The 25184-nt window shown below is 41.0% G+C and overlaps 1 protein-coding gene across 1 annotated transcript in view; it reads right to left on the reverse strand.

Annotated features, from left to right (window-relative positions):
- IL18RAP (interleukin 18 receptor accessory protein) overlaps positions 1-25184 on the reverse strand; it is a 28166-nt gene that overhangs the window by 1136 nt on the left and 1846 nt on the right. Inside the window, exons 2-10 of the mRNA XM_077807095.1 lie at positions 22794-22973; positions 19546-19816; positions 18785-18959; positions 15377-15551; positions 14788-14856; positions 14369-14492; positions 9001-9155; positions 8444-8581; positions 4627-4797 (exon numbers count right to left, since the gene is read on the reverse strand). Coding sequence (XP_077663221.1) covers positions 4627-4797; positions 8444-8581; positions 9001-9155; positions 14369-14492; positions 14788-14856; positions 15377-15551; positions 18785-18959; positions 19546-19816; positions 22794-22863 — 1348 coding nt within the window. The 5' untranslated portion in view covers positions 22864-22973. The remainder of the gene's footprint in view (positions 1-4626; positions 4798-8443; positions 8582-9000; positions 9156-14368; positions 14493-14787; positions 14857-15376; positions 15552-18784; positions 18960-19545; positions 19817-22793; positions 22974-25184) is intronic.

The raw sequence follows: 25184 nt of genomic DNA on the forward strand, positions 1-25184 counted from the left end.
GGATGCTCTCCAGACTGCTGTGCAGGGATCCCAGTGCTGAATCCCACATACTCGTAGCTTGCTAGGGCTGGGCAGAATGTAGGTACTGTCTCTGGCTTTGGGCCTCTAAGGCACGCTGTCTGGTGCGAATCTCATGTCAGTCACCCCCCTCTTGACAGTGGGGACCCTGCAATCCAATGGCCTAGGCCCTAAAACTAGTGCCATCTCCCACAGGCTTCCCCAGCTGTTCTTGCACTTTCCCCAGGATCCCACTGAAGGTGTGAGCCTTCTGGTTTATGCTTTTCCTCTTTAAGGGTATGCATGGAAGACAATGGACACGGACACACACACACACACACACACACACAGTCTTAGCACAGCATTCTAAACACAGTTTTCTCCTTACATTGCATGAAAGATAAATGGATGTAAACATAGTTTTCCTGCCTCAATTTCCACACCACTCTGGAGAGTTCTTTGGCCATACACCAGAGCCCTCTAAGGAGTCCAGGATGTTTCCTCTCCTCCCTGACCTCAGGCACATGGCTTCTCATCCAGAACATGGAGGCCTAGTCTCATTTCTCTCTCTAAAATAGTTGCTGAGAGACCCTCTCTTTTATAATCTCCAGTCTTTATCAGGTGATTTCCTGATCAGCCTCATCAGGTGATGAAAATCCCCTACCAGGTGACCTATTACTTTCATTATCAGCCCACCTGCACAGACTGGTTCTCTTGGGCAGGACTCAGCCTATTGTCTAAAGTGGTGCCATGTCAATTGTAGAGCACTTAAGTTAATGACCCTTTGTTCTTAGCCCTGTGCTGCTAAATGTTGGCGTTCCAGTCCAACATGGAGGTAAAAGAACAACTGAGAAGGCAAAAAGAAAAGGAGTACTTGTGGCACCTGAGAGACTAACCAATTTATTTGAGCATGAGCTTTCGTGAGCTACAGCTCACTTCATCAGATGCATACCGTGGAAACTGCAGCAGACTTTATATATACACAGAGAATATGAAACAATACCTCCTCCCACCCCACTGTCCTGCTGGTAATAGCTTATCTAAAGTAATCATCAGGTTAGGCCATTTCCAGCACAAATCCAGGTTTTCTCACCCTCCACCCCACCCCACAAATTCACTCTCCTGCTGGTGATAGCCCATCCAAAGTGACAACTCTTTACACAATGTGCATGATAATCAAGTTAGGCCATTTCCTGCACAAATCCAGGTTCTCTCACTCCCTCACCCCCCTCCAAAAACCCACCCCCATACACACACAAACTCACTCTCCTGCTGGTAATAGCTCATCCAAACTGACCACTCTCCAAGTTTAAATCCAAGTTAAACCAGAACATCTGCGGGGGGGGGGGTAGGAAAAAACAAGAGGAAATAGGCTACCTTGCATAATGACTTAGCCACTCCCAGTCTCTATTTAAGCCTAAATTAATAGTATCCAATTTGCAAATGAATTCCAATTCAGCAGTTTCTCACTGGAGTCTGGATTTGAAGTTTTTTTGTTTTAAGATAGCGACCTTCATGTCTGTGATTGCGTGACCAGAGAGATTGAAGTGTTCTCCGACTGGTTTATGAATGTTATAATTCTTGACATCTGATTTGTGTCCATTTATTCTTTTACGTAGAGACTGTCCAGTTTGCCATCCACAGCCTCAGAAACAACTCTGACATCATAATCAAAAAGGCTGACAAAGGAGGTGCTGTTGTCATCATGAATAGGTCGGAATATGAACAAGAGGCTGCTCGGCAGCTCTCCAACACGAGTTTCTACAAGCCATTACCCTATGATCCCACTGAGAGTTACCAAAAGCAACTACAGCATTTGCTCAAGAAACTTCCTGAAAAAGCACAAGATCAAATCCGCACAGACACACCCCTGGAACCCCGACCTGGGATATTCTATCTACTACCCAAGATCCATAAACCTGGAACTCCTGGGCGCCCCATCATTTCAGGCATTGGCACCCTGACAGCAGGATTGTCTGGCTATGTTGACTCCCTCCTCAGGCCCTACGCTACCAGCACTCCCAGCTACCTTCAAGACACCACTGACTTCCTGAGGAAACTTCAATCCATCGGTGATCTTCCTGATAACACCATCCTGGCCACTATGGATGTAGAAGCCCTCTACACCAACATTCCACACAAAGATGGACTACAAGCCGTCAGGAACACTATCCCCGATAATGTCACGGCTAACCTGGTGGCTGAACTTTGTGACTTTGTCCTTACCCATAACTATTTCACATTTGGGGACAATGTATACCTTCAGATCAGCGGCACTGCTATGGGTACCCGCATGGCCCCACAGTATGCCAACATTTTTATGGCTGATTTAGAACAACGCTTCCTCAGCTCTCGTCCCCTAAAGCCCCTACTCTACTTGCGCTATATTGATGACATCTTCATCATCTGGACCCATGGAAAAGAAGCCCTTGAGGAATTCCACCAGGATTTCAACAATTTCCATCCCACCACCAACCTCAGCCTGGTCCAGTCCACACAAGAGATCCACTTTCTGGACAGTACAGTGCTAATAAACAATGGTCACATAAACACCACCCTATACCGGAAACCTACTGACCGCTATTCCTACCTGCATGCCTCCAGCTTTCACCCTGACCACACCACACGATCCATCGTCTACAGCCAAGCTCTGCGATACAACCGCATTTGCTCCAACCCCTCAGACAGAGACAAACACCTACAAGATCTCTGTCAAGCTTTCTTACAACTACAATACCCACCTGCGGAAGTAAAGAAACAGATTGATAGAGCCAGAAGAGTTCCCAGAAGTTACCTACTACAGGACAAGCCTAACAAAGAAAATAACAGAACGCCACTAGCCGTCACCTTCAGCCCCCAACTAAAACCCCTCCAACGCATTATTAAGGATCTACAACCTATCCTAAAGGATGACCCAACACTCTCACAAATCTTGGGAGACAGGCCAGTCCTTGCCAACAGACAGCCCCTCAACCTGAAGCAAATACTCACCAACAACCACATACCACACAACAGAACCACTAACCCAGGAACTTATCCTTGCAACAAAGCCCGTTGCCAATTGTGCCCACATATCTATTCAGGGGACACCATCACAGGGCCTAATAACATCAGCCACACTATCAGAGGCTCGTTCACCTGCACATCCACCAATGTGATTTATGCCATCATGTGCCAGCAATGCCCCTCTGCCATGTACATTGGTCAAACTGGACAGTCTCTACGTAAAAGAATAAATGGACACAAATCAGATGTCAAGAATTATAACATTCATAAACCAGTCGGAGAACACTTCAATCTCTCTGGTCACGCAATCACAGACATGAAGGTCGCTATCTTAAAACAAAAAAACTTCAAATCCAGACTCCAGCGAGAAACTGCTGAATTGGAATTCATTTGCAAATTGGATACTATTAATTTAGGCTTAAATAGAGACTGGGAGTGGCTAAGTCATTATGCAAGGTAGCCTATTTCCTCTTGTTTTTTCCTACCCCCCCCCCCCAGATGTTCTGGTTTAACTTGGATTTAAACTTGGAGAGTGGTCAGTTTGGATGAGCTATTACCAGCAGGAGAGTGAGTCTGTGTGTGTATGGGGGTGGGTTTTTGGAGGGGGGTGAGGGAGTGAGAGAACCTGGATTTGTGCAGGAAATGGCCTAACTTCATTATCATGCACATTGTGTAAAGAGTTGTCACTTTGGATGGGCTATCACCAGCAGGAGAGTGAATTTGTGTGGGGGAGTGGAGGGTGAGAAAACCTGGATTTGTGCTGGAAATGGCCTAACCTGATGATTACTTTAGATAAGCTATTACCAGCAGGACAGTGGGGTGGGAGGAGGTATTGTTTCATATTCTCTGTGTATATATAAAGTCTGCTGCAGTTTCCACGGTATGCATCTGATGAAGTGAACTGTAGCTCACGAAAGCTCATGCTCAAATAAATTGGTTAGTCTCTAAGGTGCCACAAGTACTCCTTTTCTTTTTGCGAATACAGACTAACACGGCTGATACTCTGAAACCTGAGAAGGCAAAGAAACCCCTCATTCAAAATTAAATCTGCAGTCTGTCAGATATACAAAAAGAGCTCCTGACTCCAAACAGAACTCATAAGTTGTGCCTAGACAGGTTCCACAAATTGCCACAGGTGCCATGGGCTCTTTAGTGACTACAAGGGATGATGAATTTTTTTTTTGACAGAAAGTGTAGTTTTATACAAGAAAAATTTCAATTTTGCTGAAATTTTTCAATTATCCATCAGCAAAATCGAAACAAAATATTTTGTGTCAAACCAAATCAAAACATTTTTGCTTTGTTGAACCAAATTGAAATGTTTTGTTTTGGGTCAGTTCAAAATTAATCTGTGTCCACCTGAGCTGCCAGAGTGACTCATGGAAGTTAAAGTTCAGGTGACTCCTGCCCCTCTTCTCCCCTCTGGCCTCAGCTTTCTAGCAGATTACATCTCCCATAATGCAAGATGGTCTCCCCTTTGGTTGAACCAATGTGGTGTATTATGGTAGTTATGTGACCATGGTGCATCATGCCAGTCCAACCAAAAAGTTTGGCTTTAGAGGAGAAAAGACTGGAGAGAAGGGTTGTCTCCTGATGTTTTCCACATATCAAGTGGGACCTTACCTCCTCCTGGAAGAATGTCCCTTTCAAGAAGGCACAGTTTGTATCCATATTTGTTTTCCAACACCTCCGGAAGGACCTCCAGGGCAAACTGTTCCTCATTAAGAACAGTGGAATCAATTTCAAAGCAGTCTTGTTTTGCATAGGACACAAATGCATCAAATTCTTTGCAATCTAAAAGAAAAGAATATTAAAATTGTGCAGCTCATCGAATGCAACTAAGGTATTTCTGAAGTACCCATCACCTTTAATTTAATGTAATGGTAAATTCTCATTATGGTAAGTGTATAAATATTTTATTTAACTGAATACATGTGATTAATAGCAAACAATTGTCAAGTCATGTAATGGAGTCAGTCAGTAATTCAAGATCAGTCCAGCTTCTCCATTGCCTTGCAACTCTTGTAGACGTTCACAGCCAAAGTGAGTATAAAATGCTACCATTCTGTAAACCACTACACAAGATGGAAAGCAATGGAAAATCAGGTCCATTGCTTCATTTCAGAAAGCATGCAGAAAACAAGTAACATCCTTTGCTGCATGACCAGTTGACGATCTGGCCATTTCCCATTAAATTACATATACAGTAACTCCTCACTTAAAGTCGTCCCGGTTAATGTTGTTTCGTTGTTCCATTGCTGATCAATCAGAGAACATGCTCGTTTGAAGTTGCACGATGCTCCCTTATAACGTTGTTTGGCAGCCACCTGCTTTGTCCACTGCTTGCAGGAAGAGCAGCCCGTTGCAGCTAGCGGATGGGGGCTTGGAACCAGGGTGGACCGGCAGCCCCCCTATCAGCTCCCCGCTCCCCTAAGTTCCCTGTGCAGCAGCCACCCAGAAGGCTACCAATTGCTGGCAGTTCAGCTGTCCCCTCCCCCCACTGCCATGTGCTTCTCCTGCCCTCTGCCTTGGAGCTGCTCCCTGGAGCCTCCTGCTTGCTGTGTGGGGGGTGGGGAAAGAAGAGGCAGCTAATATCAGGGTGTCTGCTTCCCCCCTGCTCCTGCCCCCTGCTTACCCCATCCATAGAGCGGGGGGAGACACAACAGGTCTCTGCTGTCTCAACTTCCTGATCTACTTAAAAAGGCAATGTACTTAGAGTTGTGTCAGCATACTTAAAGGGGCAATGCCTCTCTTTCTCTCACACACACAGGGTGTGTGTCTCTGTCTGCCACATTGTCTCCTCTCCCTCCATTCGTGCTGCCTTGTAGAGTGCGAGGCTACATTAACAACAACGTGTTAACCCTTGAGGGCTCAGCCGCATGCTAGTTCATCATTTAGCAGTAAGGCATTCCCTGGGAAATATCCCACCCTCTGACTTCACCACCTCAACCAAGCTTCACAATCATCATTGCTGTGTACAGTATTAAATTGTTTGTTTAAAACTTATATATATTGTGTGTGTATGTGTATATATATATAAAATATAGTTTTTTGTCTGGTGAAAAAAATTTCCCTGGAATCTAACCCCCCCATTTACATTAATTCTTATGGGGAAATTGGATTCACTTAACATCCTTTCACTTAAAGTCACATTTTTCAGGAACATAACTACAACGTTAAGTGAGGAGTTATTGATTTAGAGACTGAGTCAAACTTTTTGCTTTGTGTGCAGTAGTCAACATTTATGTCTCATTTATATCATATCAAAGGATGCAGCTACTCAAGAAAAACATAGCATTTCCAATGCACAAGCTGTTTCCAAAATGCAGTGCATTTTATTGCAAGTAAAACCCCATCTCTCTTACACACCATATTGTCATAAAATCACATGCATTATTCAATACAATAGTAGAAAAATTCATGTGTTATAAATAGAGATGGGGGCAAGATGCAAATTTCAGGTCAGGATCCAAACACCACCTCAAACTTCGGAGCCGTCCACTTCTTGAGTTCTGGTTCTGTCCCATTAAAGAAATAGATCCAAGCTGTGGATTTCAAATCCAGATCCAAATTTTCCCAGATTTTGAGAAATTTGGCTATAATGCATACAGAGATATATTTTTGTTTTATAAATAAAAATGTAACAAGTATTTCCATTTTAAAAACAAACTTTTGCGGGGGGTTAAAAATTGAACAGGTTAATAACAAAATATGGACAAAGGAGTAATGGATGTTGGGGACAACTGGGGACATCTGTGAACAGGCTGTATTGCCTAGTACTCAGAGCAAAAGTACCGGATAGGGGCTCAGTTCTGCAAGATGCTGGCTTCAGTGAAGTCTATGGAACTACTCACATGCTTAAACTTAAACATGCACTTAAGTGCTTTACTGAAATAAGGCATCTTGCAGTACCCAGCCCTATAAGAACAGTTATCAATACTAATCTGTGATTATGTGATCAATATCAGTTCCTTATGTGATCTTGAACAGGTCATTTGTCCTAAGCGAGGCACAGTCAGCGTCACTAGAAAATTATATGTGCATGTTTGTGTAACTACATCTAAGTTTAGTATGTTCTAAAACTTAAGTCCCAGAAAGTGTGCATGCAAAAAAATGTAAGCATGCAAATTTCAACTCGCAGATTTGGAGGTTGAGTTGCGGTCCCTTTGAAAATCTTAAATACTAATAATGATAAAGAATCCTTTGCGCTAGATGTTTGCAATTCCTCATTTCACCAGTGGAGGTCACTGTCACCATATTATAAAACAACCACTCCTTATAATTATTATTGGTGGTGGTGGTATTGTTATGGTAGCAACTGAGTTCAGGGCCACACTGTGTTAGACAGTCTACAAGCAGTCTCTGGGCCAAAGAGTTTACAGTCTAAATGGACAAGACAGACAAAGAGTTGGTGTTGCTTTACCTCTCCAGGAATGATCTGGCTTAACACCTCTTTATCTCAGGGATCAGCTGGAGAAACCACCAGGGGAGTTTCCAGAGCCCTCATGAAAATCTTGCCACCAAACTGAAGTGAGGGTTACGTGATTTCCCAGATCACCCTGGCCAGACGTGACTTATCAGTTGGCTCACCAATACACTTTCTGAAGAGCAATTTATGAATTTCTTTTAAAATATACCAGCTTGCATCAAGGGCCAGGTGTGTTTCAGAAAAGTCTTACAGGTAGAAACCACCAGACGACTCCACCCCCTGCACCTCACATTAGCTTTGTAAGCACTTTGGGGCAGGGACTGCCATTTCCTATACATTTGTAGAGAGCTTAGCACCTGGGAACCCCAACCTGGTAGAGGCCTGTGGGTGTTATTGCAATATTCATGATTAGAAGTTGATCACTATGATCAACATGAATTTCCTTAGGAAGAAAATATAAATATTTCCAGTAAGTGCCCTTATAAGTTGATTTGCCAAGTGATGATGTCTCCCTCCTTGGTTATGTTTATGAGAAATTGTGTTGATTAAATAGGAAAATAAATGATTATATGTCTCCATTTCCTCACCCATTTCTCTGCAAGCACATGCACCTCTAGTCTACAGATTTTATCACAGGTTGAGGGAGAAACTGTTGTTAACCTGTGGGAACCTCCTGTTAAAATATTGGAAACACCTCACTCCTCTGTCTACAGGGTTTTGCCTAACCTCTATCTCCGATTCTGAATTTCCCTGGCTAATTTACTGCTGTTGTAAATGGCTCATTATAAGACTTCAGTCAGTAAATATGTACTGCCCCATGTGTTCCGGCTTCTCTAAGATCCTGAATCAAAGACCACTGAAGTCAGTGGAAAGTCAACTATTGGCTTCAGAAGCCTTTGAATTAGCCCTAATGTGATTGAAGACATTAAAGTAAATGGTTAACAGATACTGCAAATGATAATAGAAAAATTGAAGTAAAATAACAGTTTATCATGGTTCTATTTTTCTTACCTCCTATAGTTTCGTCCTTGGCCAAGTAATTTCTATACATCAGTGCTATTTCGATCCAATGCTGGTAAACAAAAGCGCTGCCCACCAGGAGTCCAACTAGAACTGCAATCGCACTATATAATATGTATATGAAAAGTGCTGTTAAAACAAAATTATTGCTGTTAAAATTCAGTGTTTCCATAATAATACTGACATGTACAAGAAATGCTAATAGCAGGGATGGGGACTAAACTGACTGACAAGATTCACTCCTGCCTGCCTCCCAAATTTTAAGGAAGTGTGGAACTGGATCCAAGTCCAATTCTGAACACTGGGACTCAGGCCTAGCATGGGAATTCAAGAGAATACATAGTGTCTTGTTGACAGTGGGAAAAGCAGATCTATGCTGGAACACAGAGCAATTCTAGCAGTTTTCAAACAAAACCTTTTCCAGTCAGTTTCAAGGAACCCCTCTAACCTATTGAAAAGTAGAGAGCAATGATGACCACAAGCATATTAGTGACAGTGCTCAAAACATATCTCATTATCAGGAATTGCTAGACCTCTTCTGGATTTACCTCTTTCCTTCCTTTTTAGCTTGAGCACTCCTGTCGAGTTCCCCACAGAATTCTGAGCAAAGCAGATGAAGTTGCTGTTCAAGTCCCTTTCAGTAACTTCCCTGAGTGTGGCAACATGAACAAATGATTTGCCTCCAAATTCTTCTGCACGAATCCTAAACAGAAAAACACTCCTATCATCCATCTACTATTCATTCACACAAGACACAAAAGCCCATGATTGTACAAATAAAGAGATGCTAACATTCTTGTCATTCACCTGTGATGTCTGTGAAGGAGTAGGAGTATTTTGTAATATTTTTAGGAGTCCTGTTTTTGTTTTATTTTCCCCTATATGCTCCATTGTTACCCAGTGGGTGGAAAAGGACTGTTTGCTCTCAGGCCAGGCTAAGAGATGTGGGTCTGGGTATGGGTTAGCAATCGATCCAGCAGGGGTTGATTTATCATGTCTAGTATAGACACGATAATCGACCACCAATCACTCTAGCGTCAACTCCAGGACTCCACCTCAACGAGAAGCGCAAGGGGAATCGACGCATCTATACACCGCAGTGAAGACACCGTGGTACGTAGATCTAAGTACATCAACTTCAGCTACATTATTCACGGAGCTGAAGTTGCGTAACTTAGATCGATTCCCCTCCTCCTCTCCCCCACCCCAGTAGTGTAGACCAGCCCTGAAGCGTGATCCCCATATCAGTGGAACATTTGAAAAGACAATGGCAAATCCAATTGTCCAGACATAGACACGTAGCAACTGTCGACCCAGAGAGATTTGGATTTCCCCACCTCTCAGCAGGGAGGTTGAGCAACACTCCCCAGCAGAGAACAAAGGACTGGAGAAGTGTGAAGTGGGGGAATTAGAGGTGGTTTCTGGAAGTATTCAGGACTCTTACCAAGAGTCAGATGAAGGAGGGCAGGTCAGACAGAGCTTAAACCAAAGGTTCATTACAGCTTGGCTGGGCTCTGGGCTAACCAGAATGGACTATGCTTTAATTTTCCATTCTCTATACTACCCTAAGGGCTTCCTATGCTGCATTCCAGTTAACTAATAAACCTGACTGTTTTGACAACACTGCTTGGTGTCATTGCAAATGCCTGGTGAGGTGCATTAATCCCTGAAGAATGTACAACTCTCCATCAGGAGTCTGTCTCAGTTAGACTTGTTGAATGGAGCTCATGGTGTGACGCAGGAGCTCCGAAAGCCCATAAGTCCAGTCTAGGGAAGCAGTGAAGCTGTATGGCTAACAAGGAGAAAGAGTGGGACCCTTTCTGGGGGTCTGGCATACTGAAGGGGTTTCTCCTAGAGACTGCTCCAAAGCTGGGGGTGTAGCACCAATTCTGTGGATCCGTGACAATGTTGCAAAAGAAAAATGATGTCCTTGTATGAAAGTTCAGTTTGGTTCTGATCTCATGGCTAGTACCCACAGACAACACAATAAAAAGGTTGCTCTTGATCAGTCCTCAGACCTCAATTTAGCAAAGTACTTAAACACATGCCTAACTTTAAGCGCATGCTTAGTCCCATTGACATGTACTTAAAGTTAGGCACCTACATAGCTGAACTGAAGCCTTAAAAAGCAGACTCTACAGCAGTGGCAAGGGACCTTGCTGTGAAAAATCTTAAAATAATTTAATGCTAGCAAAATTCTCAGGTGATGCAGGACGCTAGGAATTTGCAGAATCATATCCCATATCTCATGGCATTTCCCAATCACCAGCTGAGGTCACCTGAACAGAGCAGGGTGAAAACTAGTGGCGTTTGCTTTATAGAATTTCCTTCATATTTTGGTTCAGACTATGTGGTGTCACACCCTGAAGTTTCACTTAGCATTTCAGATGAGGTGACACTCATGTAATCCACCAAGTTACACCTGATCACATGATGAAATCATGCAATCATATTATTTTGACTCAAATCACACTTGGTTTCCTTGAAAGTGGATCCCCATTTATCCAAAATTGAGCAGCGTTCCCAAATTTTTACAAATCTTTCAATACACTGTGTCTGAATTTTGAGTTTCTAATGAATTCTGAAAAAGAATGTTCATCATAACCATTTTGCACTACTCTGTTCAGAAGCTGATAACCTACTGATCTCTGTAATACCACACATGTGCCAGTGAGTGGCTTTAATCATAATAAATCAAATTTATCCATAAAATATTGTAAATCTCTGTCCAGAGTTGTCTGTGTTGATACCATTTGTTCTATTTGTTCACTCTCTGTTATATAATAATATATATCATTATAATGAATATCATTATAGGTGACATTGGTAACACAGCCTAATATTAAGGTTGCACAACACTTTCTATTATAAGACCCTGTTCTCAGTTGCTTACAGCTTTGCCGAACTTTAACCATTGGGCAGAAATTTTCCATGCCAGATATCTGCCTGTTAAAAATTGGCTGGGACCTTTACTTTGAGAAGTTCTAGCACTCCCATACTTCAGACCAAGGATTTGAAATTTGGTCTTTGTGTTATAGATGTGCTTATTGCTGTTCCTATGAAAAACTACCCACATTTGGCCAAGCTAGAAGTCTTTGAAAAAAATCTCAGTTTGCACAAACTCTAAGAAATCTTTATTGAGTATATCAGCTAAAATCTCCAACATTCTGTCCTCCATGAGCACACTTCATCCTGTGTGTGACCAGACTGCACGAGCCATCCCCACAGAGTGATTGCACATGCTCTATCCCAGCGGTGCAGGGGCCAAGACAGACCTTCTCTAGAATTGCTGCTCCCAGATGCTGGGATGATGCCAGGTACTGCAACTGAGAGCAGGGAGCCTGTCTTTCTTGTGCTCTCAATGATTCTCCTTGCTGATGCTCAAGCAGCATGCAGAAGGAAGCCTTCTGACTTGAATGCTGAGGGGACAACAGCCAGACTGAAAGAGTAGATTTGGACAAGGAGCCTGGGTCAGCCCGGGAATGGGGAGGGCCAAGATTGTGACTGGGATTTGGGGAGGTGGGCACTAAGATTGGAAACCAAGAAGTGCAGAATGTGACTCAGACTCATGGGAGGAGGCTGGGACAGGTAACACAAGAAGACTGAGACTAGGAGCTGGAGAGGAAGCTGGAACTGGGAGCAACCCAATGAGGGACATGTGAGGGGCAGTGGGGAGCCAGTTGGCAGATAAGGGGGGAGGGGAACACAGAGTGGATGAAGAGCTAGGGGGACACTGGGACTAGCTGCACAAGGAGACTGGAACTGGGCACCAATGGGGGTGGGAAGGGGATTGTGCAGGGGAAAGAAAGGTCTAATGAGAAGACAGGGTGCAAGGGTAAAACTGAAACTGGCTGGGCAAAGAGACTGGGACAAGAAACTAGGGAGGGGTTAGGGAGGGAGGCAGAGACTGAGATTGGATGAGGAGCCCCTGGGACTGGTTGCCAGGAGGTGGGGAGGAGAGAGAGAGAGATTGAACAAGGAGCTGGGAGAGGAGGGGAAATAGGACTAGCAAAGCAAGGAGATTGGGATTGAAAGCGTCTGTGGGAGGAAGAGACTGGCATCTGGGGGGAGAATGAGAATCTGATGGGGAACCCAGAGAGGGAAAATAGGACTGGCTGGGCAAGGCTACTGGGACTAGGACAAAGAGACAGGGCCAGATCAAAGACAGGACCAGGACAAGCTGGCTGGGATAGAGTGGACAGGATTCAGCTTGGGGGAGAACAAGCAGAAGAGTCTTTAACTACTCTCCTCTGGACCCTGGAATGGAACCCAAGATTTCTGAGTTTCACCATTCCTCTGCTCTTAGCAAATATCTGTGAAATCCACTGGCAAAGTGTGGGTCTCATTTCCCGCTAGTGCTGGTCCACACAGACAATGACAACCTACTACTGCTTTCAGGTATTCCATTAGCTCAAGTGGCGGAGGTGTGTGAGGTGCATCTAAAAGTTCCAACCATGCTGATGTCCCATGTAGGCGTCAATATGATGCCATATGGTGAGATTTCTGTTTTTTCACTTTGGTTTTTTTAAACCTAGGAAATCACACATGCACGCATCCATGTGCACACAGACACACACACACACACATGTTAAAAGAACATTAAGGTTGAAAAGCCAAGCATTCAAAAGTTAATACCCAAATTAAGGTCTCCCATGCAACCTTAATTCAGTCCCCCTGTGAATATGAATTACGATACAGTCTTTAATGGCATGATCCCATACTATTTTTTCCACATGATCCCTGTCTCATTCAGTGCACAGGATTCACCTGCTCTGTGGATTAACCAGGGTCATATAGTAAAGGAGACCCTTGTCTGTAGGAACCCTGCTTCATTGGTTGCAGAAGTCAAAGGTATGTAGTGACTGAAGCAGGGGATTGCAAGAAGAGAAAGGAGGGTCTGATGGTCAAGATAGTTGAATGCTGCCATGAGGAATTGGATTTGTCTTTGCATCTGCCACAGAGTTCCTGTGTCATGCAGAGCAACTCTCTTAAACCAAACTTTTCATAGGTAGTCACTAATTGTCTCTCTCTCTCTCGTTTTCTGGGTGCCTGACTTGAGACCCTAGGGCCTGATTTGCACTGGGAGCTGCAACTGAAGTCAATGGGAGCTGTGCCTACATATAAAGCTTTATGTAAAGCTATATATTATTTGAACATATACAGTGCTATATAATGCTAAGTACTCTGAAAAAATCAAGCCGTAGGTGTCTCAAATTGAGCAGCCAAAATTAGTGGACACATCTGAGCTTAACTTCTCTGTGCCTCAATTCCCATTTGTAAAATGGGGATAATTCTAGGAGCTGTGAAGATAAATACATTGCTTGTGACACCAGAAAGATGGGAGCTATAGAAAAGCCCAGGAAGAGATTGACCATTTTTTCTTTAGAGCAGGGTTTGCTCTCAGTATGAAGAGAAACAAATTATTGAACAGCTTCTCATTAATTGAGCACCATCTATTCTGTGCGAGCAAGGCTGGGTTCTGTGGACAAAATACTATGTGAGTATTTAATTAAAGACTGTATTTCTGTATATTAATGCATATGCAAAAAGGGGGTGGAATTCGAAGCAGCCTAACCCTGGTACTTGCTAAATTTTCAGTGCTTCACTGTACAATCATCATGTTCTTTTAACATACTTTTTTGTATGTAATTATATATACACATGCGTCTATTCATACATGTGTTAACATGTATAATATATATGTTAGAAAGAATATGTGTGTGTCACAAATATTAGTATGTAATATGTATCTAAAAATCCTCAGTGGACTTTTCTTACGTTTTCTGATATTTTGTTAGTGATCTTCCAGTGTCTCCAGGTAAGAAGACAGTACATTAAAGTAGATATTGAAGACTCTACATTTGCTTGCACTGTAACCAAGCTGGGATTTTCTGTTTAGTTGGTTTTTCCCCTTACCGTGTTGAGTTCTGCAAAAGTGGCTCACTTTTACTTTCTTTGTTGTCTCTGTACCAAGTTATCCTAGGCAAAAAATCCCTTTCAAAGCCAAATGATACTTTGCATTCCATTTTAAGAGGTTTTCCTGTGAAAAGGAAACATAGAAACACTGTTTACAAAAGTCACCAGAAAGTCTTTCTCCTAATTAATATGGGAAAGTGGTTGCTGGGTTGAGATGTGTTTTTTCCCCTTTGATGCCAACAAAGGCATACACTGTCAATATACTGTCTCAGTTTTTGACCTAATCCATACAAAACATTGGACCTAAGATCCATACATGTCTTAAAACTGGTTTCTATCATCCAGTGAAATGTCAATACTCTATTAAATTGTAATGCCCTTCCTGGCCAGAAAAAGAACCGCAAAAAGCTCCCGCTTACCAACTTCTACTTCAAGGGTCTTCATGCCACTGGGATACAAGATGTTTGGGGTGTGGACAGTGTTTCGTGCTGCAATACAATACAAAATAAAAAATAAAATAAAATACTGATAAGACTCTATTATGTGTAGTGAAAAGGTGCTATACTGTCTTAGGCTATGGTAAACCCAAGATAGAATCAGCTCTGATAAGGTTATTGATTATTCTAGGTTACAGACAGTCTATTATATGTTATTACTTAACATTTAACATTCCATCCAAAGCCCACTGAAGTCAATGGCAATCTCTCTATTGATTTTAACGGACTTGGGATGAGGACTTTAATGATGTTTAGCCCGATGGCCTGTCTGAACATTCCTAACATATAGTCATTTTGTAAGTGGGGCTTCAGTAAAGATTTCTGAAGAAACAGCCAGAGAAGCAGGAATAGAACCAGGAGAGGACAGCATTGTCACTGTGAGAGAGGACAAGATTTTCAGAATGTGAGCACAAATTAAAACAGTACAGAAGAGGAAAGAGACACTAATTTACTACAGAAAATAAATTGTTACTACAGATATTTTATTATTCTGAGCTCATATGTTACTTACCAATGATTTTTACTCTAACTACTCTTCTCATTGTCCACTGGATGCTGTTGTCAAATAAAATGTAATCACATACATAAATACCAGCATCTTGCTTATAGATACGAAGCAAGTGGATTTTATCATCCTTAAGTTTTCGACTTGGTCTAGTCTCCTGAAGCATTACTCGAATTCCATTCTAACAAAAAGAAAGGAAAATGAAGCAATTAGATGGGTCTTTTTCTTTGCTACTAATTAAATTCTCTTTTAAAATCTTAGAGTGAGATTGTCATGAGAGCTGAATGCAGACCTAACTCTGTTCCCATTGAAGTCAATAGCGGAGTCTGTTATACTATGAGTCTCATAAGCTTTGGTGTTGGGGGTGGGGGGGTTGGGGGTGTTTTGTTTGTTTGCTTTTGCAATCCCTAGCTTCTGAAGGCAGCTGAGTACATGAGAATCTTAGCTTTCATATTTAAAAAAAAAGCAAAATTCTAACACTCATGATTGCGGAGAAAACTCTGCAAATATGAATGAAGTGGGACCTGAAGACTTAGAAACCAGAAGCCAACTAAAAGGAAAACTGTTCTTTTCTTTTCATATGTTATGATTTTTAAATAAATCTCATGATTTCTTGAGGTCTGACTCATGAATTTTGAATGCTTGGAGTTGGCAATACTGCTATTGCTTTCACTATGAGCACCGAGCAACATTGAATGCTTTTGAAAATTCCAGCCATTCTTAATGTCTTAAATATACACATATCCTCTAGAATGGTTAAAGATTTTTGTCATAAATATAAAGGGAAGGGTAACCACCTTTCTGTATACAGTGCTATGAAATCCCTTCTGGCCAGAGGCAAAACCCTTTCACCTGTAAAGGGTTAAGAAGCTAAGATAACCTCGCTGGCACCTGTCCCAAAATGACCAATGAGGGGACAAGATACTTTCAAATCTGGAGGCGGTGGTCGGGTGGGCAAAGGGTTCTGCCTGTCTGTGTGATGCTTTTGCCGGGAACAGATCAGGAATGCAGCCTTACAACTCCTGTAAAGTTAGTAAGTAATCTAGCTAGAACATGTATTAGATTTTCTTTTGTTTAAAGGCTGGTAAAATAAGCTGTGTCTTTTTGTAACTTAAGGTTTTGCCTAGAGGGATTCTCTATGTTTTGAATCTGATTACCGTATAAGGTATTTACCATCCTGATTTTACAGAGGTGATTCTTTTACCTTTTCTTTAATTAAAATTGTTCTTTTAAGAACCTGATTGATTTTTCATTGTTCTTAAGATCCAAGGGTTTGGCTCTGTGTTCACCTGTACCAATTGGTGAGGATTCTTATCAAGCCTTCCCCAGGAAAGGGGGTGTCAGGCTTGGGGGGATATTTTGGGGGAAGATGTCTCCACGTGGTCTCTTTCCCTGGTCTTTATTTAAAATGCTTGGTGGTGGCAGTATACTGTTCAAGGACAGGGCAAAGTTTGTACCTTGGGGAAGTTTTAACCTAAGCTGGTAAGAATAAGTTTAGGGGGTCTTTCATGCAGGTCCCCACATCTGTACCCTAGAGTTCAGAGCGGGGAAGGAACCTTGACAGTTTTTAATAAAGGCCAATCCAATGCCCATTAGAGTAAATGGAAAGATTCTCATTGACTTCAATGGGTTTTTGATCAGGCCTTAAATGAACAGAGCAAGGAAATTCAAAGTTCATGCAAAAAGAAACCAGAAAAGAAAATTTGCCATAGAAGATGTACCAGAAATTATTGTTGTGCAGGCTCTAAGTGAAGCCTCTACACATAAGGGGCTGATGCTGTTCATCAAATGGGCAGAGATTTCTGATCATTTCTAATGCAATTCATAGTTCTCTGTATTGGGCAATTCTGATATAATGAATCATTGTAACAATTTGGGGATGAATTTATTCTTCATAAAAGTGAGGGACTAACACTGCGGAATGAGAGCCTGACATCACTCAAGCAGGCATTCATTGCACTAGCTTTTACCACACTGCTCTGCCAATCCTGACCTACCCTGTCCTGCTATTCCAGCCCTGCACCCATAGCAATCCTGCCAGTGTACCACACTAATGACCTGCAGAACTAGTACCTTTTACTATCCCAGGCCTTTGCGTCTCTGCCAACAAAACATTGAGGAATCCACCTTTGTACAGTACAATAACATTCTCAAAAAGATAAAGAAAGCATAACACCACCTCATTGACCTTTCTGCCCCTTGATCCTGAATTTCACCCACATTTATCCTAAATCCTGCTTTTAAGAGTCCACTCCACCAGCAAGAATGCTCACCAAACAAACACCTAGGCAGGCAGCAGAACAAGAGCATAAATTCTGATGCTCTGCTTCATTGCATATGGAGCCTCAAGTTCCCTTTTGCCATACATGACATGACAGAAGCAACAGAAGATGGAAAACAGAAAGATGCAGAAGCCCAAAGAACATCTAGAAAATATCCTACAAATAAGGCTACATTTTAGTCAGGGGTATTTTTAGTAAAAATCATGGATGGATCATGGGTTGTACATCTTTTACAGGAAATTCAAAAGTCACTTTGGCTACAGAAATGGTTCTAGTCTTGATTGAACATATACTTAGTGCTGTAACACTAGATCGTATAAATGAGTAGTTAGGTACAATATATCAAGAGTTATTCCTGCATAGCAGGTAAGTCTATTTAGGAAATTGATTAGACTTCATACTTGGTATTTTCTGAATGCAAAGTAATTTCCATGTATTGCCCTTTTTTAACCTTATACAGAACTGATCAATTTTTTTAAACTGTGTAAAAAGAACATCCCTTCCTTGTCTGCCAAATTTTAGCTTGGAGACAATTTTATGGCCATTATAAGTAAAACTTGTCAGAAATTTTTCAGCAAATCACTTTTCAATAAAATGCCATTTTCATCTCAATAGAAACTTTTTGAAAAACACCAATTTTGATTACGTTTCATTTAGAAACTAAATGAAGCATTTTTACATTTTAAAAATGGAACATTTTGATGTTTCATTTTGAAATGACTTCTGAAAATGAAATCTTTTTATATTTTAATTTAGAAAGATGTTTTTAAAAGTTTTAAAGGGTTGAAATCAGAACGAAATGCTTCAATTTTATTGAAACAAGATGTTTTGATCTAGCAGAAATTTTCATTTTAATTTATTTTGTTTCATGGGAAGTTTAGAATTCTTTGGTTTTGTTCCATTTTGGAACAATTTTTTTTTCCAAATCATGAAGTTTCCCACAAAACAGAAAATCCATTTCCATCTCAGCTCTAATTAGAAGCCTCTAAAATATTCCCCCTTTGGGAGTTGTGCACAATTTGCATTTGCTTCAGTAGAAATTGTGGGAAATGTGTAAGAGTGCAGAATTTAGCCTAAAATTGTAACAACACTGATTTTATTTCACAGAGAATTGGAAAAGAGTGACTGTTACCTGGTACCATGTCACTGGTGACCTTTGTAAATGATTGTAGCAGTGTATCCCAGGACAAGAAATTGAATGTCCCTTTTCAATGAGAAGAGACAGCTCATTTCTGCCATTATCCGAACAATTTGCATTGTTCTTTGCTTGAACCTTTATGATGTTTGAGAGACATGGGATTTCTTCCCTGTGCAGCAAAGAAAAGAAACCAAGGTCAAGTGAAAACAATCAAACATATCGGACCAAAGAAAGAGTTTAGTGGCATGGAGGTTTTTAAGAACAGGTTAGACAAACTTCTGTCAGGTATAGTCTAGGTCAGGGGTAGGCAACCTATGGCACGCGGGCCAAAGGCGACAGGCGAGCTGATTTTTGGCGGCACTCACACTGCCTGGGTCCTGGCCTCTGGTCCGGGGAGCTCTGCATTTTAATTTAATTTCCAATGAAGCTTCTTAAACATTTTAAAAACCTTATTTACTTTACATTCAACAATAGTTTAGTTCTATATTATTGACTTATAGAAAGAGACCTTCTAAAAACGTTAAAATGTATCACTGGCACGCAAAACCTTAAATTAGAGCGAATAAATGAAGACTCGGCACCCCACTTCTGAAAGGTTGCCGACCCCCAGTCTAGGTATACTTAATCATGTCTTAATGCAGGGAGATGGACTAGATAACTGCTTGACCTTCCAGCCCTTTATTTGCATGAATCTATGATTTTCAGCTATCAGTGAAAGTGTACATCAAGGAAGGCCTTTTGACACACTGACATACCTTATCATACAGGTATATACTCCAGCATCATTAATCCCTATCGGTCTAAACCAAAGTGCATTCCCTTCCTGAGTGGGGTTAGTGCTTTCATTACTGATAATCTTCAGTGGCTCTCCATCTTTTTGTTGCCAGAACCACAGCACTTTACTTTTATAGAGTAATGAGTTGTTGTACATGTGGGTACGGTGTTGGGATGGCAAAACACATTCCAAAATAAACTCCTCGTCAGTAATTGCATGATAAATCCTTCCAGGTCCTTTATGAAGACACCCTGAAAGGCAGGCAACAAACATATCAGTGCAATCTGACATGAATATAGCATAGATTTCATTATATTGAGAGAGAGAGAGAGAGAGAGAGAGAGAGGAAAATGGCCAAGATTTTTTACGTGATTGGTGATTTGGGGTATTTTTAAGGGGGTTCCTTAAAGGGCCTGTAAGCAAGTGACTTGTCAGCCGATGCGCCTTCTACTCCCCCCACCCTCTGCTGATTAAGTGTGGTGTAGCAGGCTCTCCTCCTTTAGCACCTCCTGCTGACAGCCATGCCAGCCCTGCAGTGGTTTGCTTTTTCTTGCAACTCAGCCCAGTGACCAGTCACATATAGGTCCACCCCTTCTGGAGTAAAACCAGTAGTCCAACAACTGATAGCCCTTCAACTTCACGTTGGACCCCCCCCCACCCCCGCCCCCAGAGCAACTCTGAACCCACCAGTCCTTGCACCTGGAATCAGGGAGTTTCAGTAGTCCTTACCTTACCCATCCCAGGGGCATTTCTGCTCCATCTTCCTCAGTGGACTGGTAGGGGAACCCAGCTCCTCCCTTTCCAGGGACCCTTAAACAAGCAGTCAAGGCCTGACTACATAGACCTCTTGCTGTCTCCTGCACCACTTCTTACCTTACCCTGTCTTGGGCCTTTGCCTCATCCTCTTCCCAGGCTCCCAGTATATCAAGGTTACACATGTCTACCTTACTTTAAGTCCCATGTGGGAGTGGACAGGGAAGATTTTGCTTCTTCAGTTTCTCCAGCAGAATCAGTCTCTGTGTCTTCCCCCTGGCAACTGCTTTCCCCCTCTCTCTAGAGAGTGACTTTTTAACTGTTTAATGTCCTTAAGATCTTTTGGCTTCTAGTCTTTGAAAAACAAGTCTTATAATTTTGGATGGAGCCTGGAAGTAGCATCGTCCCAGCTAATAGCTCAGGCATTGTCTCTTAGGTTGTGTCTACACTGAAAAAAAAACAACCCAACAACAACCCTATAGCAGTGAGTCTTCGATCTTCGTCTGTTGACTTGGGCTCATGGAGCTTGGACTACATGGCTAAAAATAGCAGTGTAGATGTCCCCACTCGGGCAGGAACCTGGGCTCTGAGAACCACCCAGACACGAAGAAGAGCTCTGTATATCTCAAAAGCTTGTACCTTCTGCCAAGGTAAAGATATTACCTCACCCACCTTGTCTCTCTAATATCCAGGGACCAACACAGCTACAACTACACTAGTCACTTTTGAAAATTTAGCCCAATAACATTTAATAACTGTGTATAAATTAACAACGAGTGTCTGGGATTTATAGGTCTGATTCAGCTCCCACTGAAACAAATAGACTTTCCATTGACTTTAATAGCAGTTGGATTGGGCTCTGAGGACCAAAAACTTTCAGTTTGTGTAAACTGGCATAGCTCCATTAACGACAATGCTGATTACACTAGCTGAGGATCTGGCCACATGTCTTTAAACACAAACTGATATGTTGCAGTGGTTTTGATTTTGCCTATGTACAGTAATAAATACAAAGTATTCCAAAGTCCCAGGTCTTCAACGGGGTGGTGCTATCCTCTGCCGTAGACACATTACCATGGTTAAACTACAGACTTATCTCCAAGCATCCTTATTTTTATGGGTATAATACAAAAGTTAATTTACATTAACTAAATTTCACTCCACATAGGAGGCATCCAGGAGATGTGGGTGGAGTGTTAGCTTAAAGAAAAAGAGTTTCATCCAAACTCTACCACTGAGTTAACTATATGATCTTGGGCAAGTTGTTTGCCTCTGTATATCTCAGTTTTCTCATTTGCAAAATGGATATAATAATATTCACCTATGTCACAGCAATGCTAATAAAACAATTATTTGAAACATTTTCATATCCTATTGTGAGAGGTGCTGAATACATGCAAAGTATTATCCTTATGTTTTCTGTACACTTGTTTGATACCTTGCCATTGTCTTTAGACTGCATGTGTCAATGGCAACCTTTTATATCCAACTGCTCCCAACAATCCACATCCATACATTTTCCTTTGTCTCTTTGTTCTACCATATCAGAGAGACACATTATCTCCACACAATTTACTGTTTATTTTATATTCTCTTCCAGCTAATTCTGGTATGGTATCACTCTGGATAATGGGCTATTGCAGTTACAGCTGGTTGGAGAACAGAAATTTCCAGCCAGAAGGGAAATTTTCAAGTTTTTGGAAAAAATAGTCCTGATTCCTGACAAAAAGTGAAAACCTTGAAATTTTTCACAGGACAAAAATTCCAAGCTTTTGTCCATTTCATTTTCTCCCTGCCCGCAGAAAGTGAAATTGACAAGAGTCTTCCAGGCAGGCATTTTCCCATGGAAAATTTTGATTTTATGCAAAGGGCATTTTCCGTCAGGATGATTTTCTGACAGAAAAGTCCCCAAAAGCTCGAATTGTAGTGCTCTATTTTTTTTATGAAGCAATGTTTTAGCTTGGATGAAGATGTCAAAGGAATCACAGCAGGCACGTTGCAGCTTTCCCAGCTGAAATTAATTAGAGCTCTGTGAAATTCCACTAATACATAGCACCATGAGGCCCAATAAAATATAGGGCAGGGCAAAACAAAGCAATGAAAGGAGTTTTGATTAAGGAAGAGGGGAAATCTATGGAGAGAAAGCCATCTCTTCCTGATGTATTAATCAGTGGCGTTACAGCAGCAATTAATTTGTTCCATTATGCTCTCAAAATTCCAGTTTTTATTTTTCCATTATATTGAAAATGTCCATCTACTTTCACTGCTAACTCTGGGACTATGGATTTTGTATTTTCTACAGACCCAAGCACATCATCAGTGCTTAACAAAAAAAATGCATAAAAATTATAATTCATAAGAAGTCTTACACAGAATCAGTGAAAACTCATAAAATGATAGGATGTATATTGATTATTACCAGCCAATAAAAATATTATTGAAACATTTCCAGTAAGACATGAAACAATCTCTTACCTGTCAGATTAAACTCTCTAACCTCTGCTCCTTTGATAAACAATAGTAGGATCCAGCAAAAAGTAAACATTTTTTCCTATCTAACTTTGATTCACTCTGGAAAAATGTGTTCTTTGCTGGCCTGTGAAGTACTATGAAATAGATGATCAGAGATGTTCTCGGTCAGCATCATCTTCTTTGCTGTAAAAGAGGAAAATAGCCATTTGTTTTGAATGATAATCTACACTACATTGGAGTGGGAAGTGCTAAGCTATTTCACACGGCGCACAAAACTGCAGCATGAAAATTAGGGCTGTCGATTAATCACAGTTAATTCATGCAATTAACTCAAAAAATTAACAGCAATTTTAAAAATTGTGATTAATCACAGTTTTAATTGCGCTGTTAAGCAATAGAATACCAATTGAAATTTATTAAATATTTTTGGATGTTTTTCTACATTTTCAAATATATTGATTTCAGTTACAACACAGAATACAAAGGGTACAGTACTCACTTTATAATATTTTTATTACAAATATTTGCACTGTAAAAATGATAAAAAAATAGTATTTTTCAATTCACCTCATACAAGTACTGTAGTGCAATCTCTTTATCATGAAAGTACAACTTACAAATGTAGATTTTTTTTTGGTTACGTACCTGCACTCAAAAACAAAACAGTGTAAAACTTTAGAGCCTACAAATCCACTCAGTCCTACTTCTTGTTCAGCCAATCGCTCAGACAAACAAGTTTGTTTACATTTACAGGAGATAATGCTGCCCGCTTCTTATTTACAATGTCACCAGAAAGTGAGAACAGGCATTCGCATGGTACTTTTTTGCAAAGTACTTACGTGCCAGATATGCTAAACAATCATATGCCCCTTCGTGCTTCTGCCACCATTCCGGAGGAAATGCTTCCATGCGGATGACACTCATTAAAAGAATAACATGTTAATTAAATTTGTGACTGAACTCCTTGGGGAAGAATTGAATTTCTCCTGCTCTGTTTTACCCGCATTCTGCCACATATTTCATGTTATAGCAGTCTCAGATGATGATCCAGCACATGTTTGTTTTAAGAACACTTTCACTGCAGATTTGACAAAACACAAAGGTACCAATGTGAGATTTCTAAACATAGTTTTAGCACTCGACCCAAGGTTTAAGAATCTTCCAAAATCTGAGAGGGACGAGGTGTGGAGCATGCTTTCAGAAGTCTTAAAAGAGCAACACTACAATGTGGAAACTACAGAATCCGAACCACCAAAAAAGAAAATCAACCTTCTGTTAGTGGCATCTGACTCAGATGATGAAAATGAACATGCGTCGGTCCGCACTGCTTTGGATCATTATACAGCAGAACCTGTCATCGACATGGACACAGGTTCTCTGAAATAATGGTCAAATCATGAAGGGACATGTGAATCTTCAGCGCATCTGGCAAGTAAATATCTTGTGACACCACCTACAACAGTGCCATGCGAACCCCTGTTCTCACTTTCAGGTGACATTGTAAACAAGAAGCAGGCAGCAATTATCTCCTGCAAATGTAAACAAACTTGTTTGTCTGAGCAATTGGCTGAACAAGAAGTAGGACTGAGTGGATTTGTAGGCGCTAAAGTTTTACATTGTTTTATTTTTGAATGCAGTTATTTGTTGTACATAATTCTATATTTGTAAGTTCAACTTTCATGATAAAGAGATTGTACTACAGTACTTGTATTAGGTGAATTTAAAAAATACCATTTCTTTTGTTTTTTTAAAGTGCAAATGTTTGTAATCAAAAATAAATATAAAGTGAGCACTATACACTTTGTATTCTGTGTTGTAATTGAAGTCAATATATTTTAAAATGTAGTAAACATCCAAAATATTTAAAGAAATGATATTCTGTTATTGTTTAATAGCGCGATTAATTGTGTGATTAGTCGCGATTCATTTTTTTAATTGCTTGAAAGTCCTAATAAAAATGGTAAACAGCATTTCCCCCCAAGTGATCATGTCTTTTTGAAAATTGGTATGTGCCATGTTTTGGTCATGCAGAGCATTTTGTGCAGATCCATGGTGGACCATATATACATACTTCAATTAAAACAAGTTGTATAGGGAGAGATAGATGTAGAGCCAGATTTTCAAAAGCATTTGTGCATGCAGTTAGCCTGATAGTGCGCCCAAAGGGTGAATTAGGCACCAATTAAACATTTATGGGTCAGCTCTTCAACTGGTGTAAATCATTGTTGCTCCATTGAAGTCAATTGAGTTATGTCAGTTTACAGCAACCTAGGCTGTGATCCTTGGGTTACAACTGCTTTCTTCACGGCTACATGAGAGCAGCTCCCTATACGCATAAGCCACACTCTGTTTTCATTCAGTCCCACCTCTGACCCAGTCTCTCCTAAGAGGATT

This window comes from Eretmochelys imbricata, chromosome 1, assembly GCF_965152235.1.
Source record: "Eretmochelys imbricata isolate rEreImb1 chromosome 1, rEreImb1.hap1, whole genome shotgun sequence".
NCBI lineage: Eukaryota > Metazoa > Chordata > Testudines > Cheloniidae > Eretmochelys > Eretmochelys imbricata.